Raw genomic sequence first — 8028 nt, 5'->3', positions numbered from 1 at the left:
CTTGCTTTGTGAACTTGCCTTTATTATTCTAATCTGTGTGAGCACAAGAAGGCTGTAAATGATCCTAATTCAAACAGTTCTATGATTCAATCCACTTAGGTGCGATTGAAATCAGATATTTTAAAGCAGTGGCTCTTAACCTGGGGGCCGGGGCCCGATAAGTCTTACAATTATTTACTTGTATATTTATTTGTTTATATTGTGCATATTATAAATAGGTATATTGTTTGTATTACAACAAAAAGTGCCAGAGATGCATATTAGCTTAGATAGGAGGCCCTTTTAAATATTGTCTCGGAAACGGTTCACTCATAAATGAAAATTAGAACCAAAAGGCAAATACTGCATATTATGGAATTTAAAGGAACAGTTCACAGGAAAAGATTTCCAAAAGGGATGTTAGACAGCCTCATTCACATCCATTGTGTAGACAAACTACAACATTTGTGTCTCACAGAAGAAAGAAAGAAATACTGGTTCGGAACTGCCTATTTAAATCCCATTATCCAGGTCAGTTTATCCATATTTGGTTATCTTTTGAGTAAGTTTTGAGAGGAATACGTTTCTCAAAATATATTAAACTTAATGTTATTTTTACATTGTAATGTATTTTCATAAAGTTAGCTAAACTCTCAAATAGTTGCTTTTCGACAAGAACTGTTTAAAATAAAGCGACATTTCGGTACATGCACCGTTAAGACACGGTTCTCGTGCAACTTCCTCTGCGTGCAGGTGCTCGCCTCGACGCCCCGCCCACCGCTGATGCTGCTGGCCGTCAACCGGACAGTCAAATATAATAATCTGTGGTCCACTGCGGCGTGGACTGAAATACATTCTTTTAAACTCGTCCGCATCCGTTTTCTATCCGCGTTCGACAGTTTTTTATTTCCCTTCAGACGTTTTTGCGCAATCACCCCTTCCGCTTTAGATAGTCGGAGCTTTTGAAGCGCTCCAGCAGCAACATAAGGACGAATCGAAAGGTTACAGTAACAGAGCTGAAGGACTATCGCGTAAAACCACCGGCAACGGCTCGGAAACCGCGTAGATTTAGATTGCCATGACAGACTGTGGCGGGGATGCGAAGCTGGAGGTGAAACAGGCCAGCAAAGAGTTTAAAGAGAGCGAAAACGTTGCCGAGAAATACTCTGCGATGACAGCCACGAAGAACAGCGACGTGAACATGAACGTCGGCGAGCTGTCCGCCGCATTCACTGCGGTTCCGACCCACAAATCTGTGAAAAAGGTAAGAAGGACGTGTCTTTTGTCCGGCTATCTGTTACAGGCTGAAGCACACATCATGTGTGTCCTGAAAACATCGCACTCGAGTTTGGGACACGTCGATTAGTTTACTGGGATCATTAGGAGAGATTATCCCTGACAAGAGTTGAACTAGAGGTGTGTGCTGGAGCCTGTTAGAATCACGTGACGCATGTTTCCAGCGTTTCTTTAGTTCTTTCTCGTCGCATCCAGTAAATTTCCCTGCGGTAGTGTGACTGTCACATCTGTCAGTCACTGTGTCCAACGCAGTTTACAAATTCTGGAAAATATCATACAAGCTAAAGGAATTGTGGAGAAATATATTTTTAATTGTATCTAAAATGTCTTAAATATTCTCCTGGTGTCTAATACTTAGCCTATTTATAAAAAATCGGCCCAGAATTGCATGTAGGACAGCTGAAAGTGTCAGAGCACTTCACTGCACGGATCAAAGAGTGAAGATGCAGCATAGATAGATTGATATGAAACAGACAGACAGATCATTTAGACTGGAAAAGAAAGATGATCCAATTCAGATTGTGTAAATGTATTAAGTGTGACCCTCTGAAGTGTGTGTGTGTGTGTGAGTGGGTGGTAAAAGAGGCACACTACTCTGCCCACTCGCTCGTCGAGTTGTCAGCTGGTTATACAACAGAGCCACAGGCTGTTCTGCAGCTTCTCTTCAGCTGCATAACACTCAACACCAAATCAAATTCAGTGCTGATGTTTACATTTACTGTTTAAGATTTCACAAATCTGAATTTGGCTTAGTATATATAGTGAGTATGATATAAATAATGAAGGTTCAGAATATCTAAATCTTTCAACAGCAGTATTTTGCGCTCTTAAAAAGATTGTGTGCGCACTACTGAAAAAGAAATTGGTGTAGGATTTACTTTACAGAAATTGCTGGCAAATTTACCAAATAATTACAAATAAATCAACAATTGACACATTGAATCAAAAATGAAGTTTTTAAGACTAAAAGGATTACTGACTCCAACACCAGCAGATTCCTGTTCTTTGTATTTATCTGGTTTAATAAATATAGGGTCATTTATACCAGATAAATACAAGGGACATTGATTTGCAGATTTATGTACATTATGTGCTTGGCTTTTAGTGCACAAATTACCTTGTAACAGGTGAAGTCTCTTGAGAAATGCTCAATGGTTTGAATATATGATACATTTATCTTTTTTACTCTCTGATTTTCCCTCTTTTGTATGTATTGGCAGTGCTCTCCTCTAGCAATCACAGTTTTTTGTGTAATTGTATCCTTTTCTCCTCACAGTGTGAGGGTGTGAGAAAGTTTCTCTCTCGGTACCTCCGCTAGCTTTGTCCCTCTGTGAGCGGGAGGCTCTGATAACATTGTGAAAGAAAGTTGCACTGAGCGGAGAAATATGACACATGTCTACTGACTCGCTCAGGAACATTTTCTCCTGTTTCTCGGACCGAGTCTTGGCATGGGGCCGTGATCCGACCCTACCTGCTGAGAGCCCTGCTTTGACCTTGGGTTCTCCTCCTTGTTATTGTTCTCCGTGTTTTCTCTTCAAACATACATTCAGCCCATCATACGGATTTAGCACAATATGGAGAGTTAAGTTTCTTCATCTCTTTGAATAGATCTATTCCTCTCCTAATTTGACACGCAACACTTAATGCACATAATTTTGAAGATTAGATCAAATTTCAGGAATTTTTCAGGGAAGATATTGGTTGCACGTCCAGTTCTGCTGAATAGATGCATTGAGGGTTTAGACCAATGTTGCTGCTTCAGTGCCTGAGCCGCCATTAGGGTCTCTTTACACCGAGCAGTCATCTGAGAGAGCTTAGATCGCGTTTCATTTATTCACGTTAGACCATTGGCACTTCAGAGCCCTATTATCTCATTCACTCAAGTGGTTTGTGTAGGATGATCGTTTTTGACTGGGAGTTTCAGAACAGTTTCAGAAGTTTCACATTCTCATCTAAATCCTGTTAAAGTCACCATACAATCAAAATTCCTATTTTTATGGAATATCGCAGTATTTATTACAAATGAATTATCCGAGAGGGGCGACCTGTCACTCATATGAGATCACAGCAATAGCAATTCATGCCCTACATTTTTTCTTTTTTGAGAATCCATTTTACTCAGATACATATAACAAAATATGGACGAAAAGGCTGTTGCATCTTCTGTTTCACACCAATTTTAAGGCAATTTGGTTACGTCAAGATGATTCCTTGCCTGTTCCTTTTTCAGTAAAAACAAAAAACCAAACAAAACCAAAAAAACCCCCAAAAAAACATTTGGGTTGAAAACTAAACTGCTCTATTAGCTGTTAAAACTATGGTCATCATTATGACACTGAGTCATGTATAAAGTCAGGACTTTATGATATAAATGACTTTTTGTAGGGTAAATTTAGTGTGATTTTTTTTTTTTTTTTTTTTTTTTTAATCTCAAGAAAATACAATGATTAATGGTAATTTATCATGCCTCCTTTTCCATATGTAAATTCTTCAAAAAATAATTTTTGTGCCATCTGAGTAATGGTCAAAAATTTCAGTCTGCTTGTGTATTTAGACAATTTTATATATATTTTACACTATTGTCCAAAAGTTTGGGGTCATTTTGTTGTTGTTGAAAGAAATTAATACTTTTATTAAGCAAGAGAATGCATTAAATTGATCAAAAGTGACGGTAAATACTTTTACATTGTTACAAAAAAATTCTATTTCAAATAGATGTTGTTCTTTTGAACCCAGAATTCACAGTTTCTGTAAAAAAAAAAAAATGAGCAGGACAACCGTTTTCAACATTGATAATATGGTCGTTATTAATGTTGAAAACAGTTGTGCTACTTAATATCTTTTTAGAAGCCAGGATACATTTTTTCATGATTCTTTGATGGTTAAGAATAATATCTAAATAATAAGAAATGTTTCTTGAGCACCAAATCGGGATATTAAAATTATTTCTTAAGGATTAGCCTATGTGAAATTGATGACTGGAGTAATGATGCTAAAAAATTTAGTTCCTAAATGTAATTTCGGGAGGAGTGAACCCATCTGATCTTTCAATTAACTGCCGGAGCATATAGCAGCCAATCACTTTTCTCCTGCTTCAGCTGTTTTGGCATCCCTCCACCTCCCTAACTCCACCAATATAATTTAGGCATCTTGCTACCAGACTCATGTTCCAAGCATTAGTATTCCCACTGGGGGGTATATACAGTAGTCAGCATTTGAAGTGGATCAAAAAAGTTCATCTAAGTTGTCCTAAGAAATAAGTTGTCCTAAGAAGAAGGTTTTAGGACAACTTTGATGAAAGGTTTTGATCCACTTCAAATGTTGACTACTATATAAGCTTGAGTTGAAGCTGCTTCCTCGAGCTCTACTGCGGACAGCAAGCCAAATACGTTTAACCATAATAGCTTAAAGATTATATGGGCAAACAAACTCGTGAAGCTGGTACATATATACTGTGTATATATCATATGGATCAATGTGGACTGTAGGCCAATGACGGGCTCATGTTTAATGGTAGTGAAATAAAACACTATAGCCACGTTTCCACCGAAATTACCCAGAACAATTTGTCCCAGGAACTTTTTTTCCCCCAGACCTGTTGTTGTCTGTGTTTTTAAAGTACCATGAAGATTAGGCTGTACAACTGCACACAACTTTCCACTTCCCGCTGGATTTCATCCTCCGCATATAAGCTTAATAAAGCCTGTACCTCATCGTTGGTCCATCTGTCGCATTTTTTAAAGTCCATTGTTGATTAGAATAGCAAACAACTGCCTGCACCTCAACAGACTTTTAAAAATGGTGGTTGAAATAAAATGCTGCGTGAAGTCAACCAATCAAAATGCTGCGTGAACTCAACCAATGTTCAGCAACCAAGTCCCATCCCTGAAAGTTCCTGAACTTTGAAAAAGTACTACCTTGTGAGCAGGGACTTTCTGAGGGGGAAATTTTTACCCATAATTTCAACTAGGCCACATTCACACTGTCAGTTTTTGGGACTGACAACCGCCTTTACTTCAAGGTGTGAGTCTCGAAATGTCTCGTTCAAACAGCAGCTTCTCGAATACTGTCTGTATGAACATGCAACGCGAGTCAAGCCCGTATTCTCTTACTAGTAAACATAGTGACAGTGACCAAAGTAATTTCAAAGATGGCAACATCCATAGAACTGAAAAGTCTTATCACTTTTGACATGACAGAGTCCAATTGAGCCATGAGTTCATCCATCAAGTCTTCATTAACCAACAACAGCTTCGATGTAAACATGAGCTCGCTGGGCACCTTTAACCGTCGTACCTCACGTCCTTCTTTGCAGCTTCTCACAAATGACACAGCATTTGAGTCGCACATAGAATACAAAACTGATGGGAGCAGCTCCGATGGGACACACAGCTCTTATCTTCGATAAATTTATGAAATCCCGTAGCATAGCGGCTCTCTCGCACTGTATGACATGACAGACAACTAGTTGTCCAGTCCAGTTCCGTTCACACAGCGTAAATTTTCAGAGAATGCGGTTGTCAGAGTCCTGAAAATTTATGGGTGTAAGTTCGGTTATAGAATGCGGTTGTCACTCCTGTATATAACCATACTGTGTGTGAACGTAACCGTATTAAGGACTCAAATACAGGACTGACAACCGTATTCTGTTGCTGTGTGAATGTGGCCTGCCGTCGAAACACACCGAGTACCACCCCAAAGTCCCTAGTTCTTGGGGAAAGTTCCTGTGTTGGAAATGCCGCTTATATTGACTTCCAAAGCCACTTCTTAAAATGTCTTTAAATGTTTTAATCTTCCACAATAATGTAATTTCATTGAATTCTCTTCATTGGGGGCTAAAATCGATATATAATTGGGTTTAATTTGATTATGTAATCAGCATATCGTGTAACTAATTCAGTTAAAAAAAATTTTAATGAGTTGACAGCCCTACTTTTTTGTACCATTGATTGAATCAAAAAACCAGTACTATGTGTAGTGCTGTAGAGTTCTTTGTTTTTGTTGACAATCATGTGGAGTGTAGTGTACACAGCGTGACCTCGGCCTGGGATTAGAGACTGTGGCTGAAAGCCAAGCTGGTAACTTTAGGACTACAGCAGGTATTGTCAGAGTCACGGTAAACCGCTCAACGGTGTCTGCTTAACGCATGAGCGTCTGCTGGCCTAGTACTGCCTGTATGTTTCGACCAGGATGGATCATTGTGAGCTGTTAAGCAGAACAGTCAATGAACTGGATGGATTTCTTTTTCTTCTATTTTTAGTCAGATCTCAGAATAGAGTTGACCGACGTGACCTATAGTGGATGCTTTAGGGGTTTGTAGAAACATGGTTTAATTCCCCCCAGATCCCTGTTTTATTAGCCGCCCTGAATAAACTCTGCAGGAGAGTCTGTTTCTGACGGCACTGGGAAAACCAGTTGGATTAAAACACTCTGGGGCAACAAATACACCCTTCCTTTAGTATTCCTGAAGTATTCAGTCACCAAAAACAGACGTGCCCTTACAGTGGATGCAGTAGATTATAGAAAGAGAGAGAGCAAAAGTAGGCTGGCCGTGTTTGTGAGTGGTTGATTTATTGGTTCCCTTGTCACCTCCCATACCCTCATGTCCGCTTGTAAGAACTCCACACAGAACGCTCCCCCCTGCACCCGCCCGTGTGTAAAACTACATTGGTGAAACACCAGTAGTAACAATACAAAGGCACACAGAGCCGGCACAGACAGGGACCATGAACCATGGCTATGACTTTCCCAGGGTAAGTGCCTCATTATGCTCTCTTCCATCTTCTACAGAAGAACAAAGCAAAAAGAGCTTGGATTTGTTTGGTGAAGATATATATGGTTTATATACATAGAGTCTATATACTACTGAAAAAAAAAAAGAATATAAATATATCAATAAATATATTAAAAAACCTAGTTAAAATAAGAGACAGTTATTAGATTAATTTCCTATGTGTTGTAATGTTTATATATAAGATTCATATATGTGTGTATGTATGTATAAATCATTTAAGTTAGCCCCTGTAGAGTTTATTGATATGGAGCGAGTGCTTAAACCTTTGCCTTTTTATCCACACAATAAACAGTTATGCTTGAAATGTTATGCTAAAACCCTGTCAGCACATTGAAAGATTATTGTAAATGATTTCTGATATATGAAGTTCTTAGTTATTCTCTGAGTTGGAAGATTTGAGACATCATGTGCTGTTTTCCAATGACTGACAGACTAAAATAGACTTAAGCAATTATTACTCAGAATGTGAAGGTGAAGTTGTAAGTCTGACTGATCTCTGCCAAAGGGTGATATTTACATCTGCAACAGTCATGCATTGCCAGTTAAACAGTCTTTTGACACTTACATTGGACTATATACTACATAACACTGGCTAGGGCAGTGGCATAAGTCTGATTTAACATAATCCACAGCCCTCTGGATAATTACAGCACATTGCCAGCATGTTTAAAAAAAGAATATAGTACAATTTAATAATTTAACTGACAGTCTAATCAGTGAAATGAGCTAAAAGTAATGTTAATGCTTATGAGGCGTCATCAGGGTTCATATAGCTTTCTCTTTGTCTCTGTCCTTCACCTGAAAAATTATACTTTGCACTTCTCTGATCATAAATGTCCAGTTATTTCAAGCACTTATTTCAGTTATTTTAGTTCAAAGCTCTGCCTTTGGGCCACAATACTACCGTGCAATGGCATTTTTATTATCACTCCAATTTCCTTGAAATATCAGCTGTGTGT

The 8028-nt window shown here is 38.6% G+C and overlaps 1 protein-coding gene across 4 annotated transcripts in view; it reads left to right on the top strand.

Annotated features, from left to right (window-relative positions):
- The first annotated feature begins 747 nt into the window (after positions 1–747).
- The window catches only part of ahcyl1 (adenosylhomocysteinase-like 1), a 29997-nt gene continuing 22716 nt past the window's right edge, over positions 748–8028 (top strand). For 2 of the 4 annotated variants that reach the window (XM_048209874.1, XM_048209873.1), the window contains exon 1: positions 748–1243. In XM_048209874.1, coding sequence (XP_048065831.1) covers positions 1058–1243 — 186 coding nt within the window. In that variant the 5' untranslated portion in view covers positions 748–1057. Of the gene's footprint in view, positions 1244–6871; positions 7029–8028 lie in introns of those variants that run through there. The other 2 variants (XM_048209875.1, XM_048209876.1) reach the window with 2 other exon arrangements.

This window comes from Megalobrama amblycephala, linkage group LG12 (genome assembly GCF_018812025.1).
Source record: "Megalobrama amblycephala isolate DHTTF-2021 linkage group LG12, ASM1881202v1, whole genome shotgun sequence".
Taxonomy (NCBI): domain Eukaryota; kingdom Metazoa; phylum Chordata; class Actinopteri; order Cypriniformes; family Xenocyprididae; genus Megalobrama; species Megalobrama amblycephala.
Note: the sequence above shows the minus strand (reverse complement) of the source record. Positions and strands in the feature narration are given on the sequence as shown.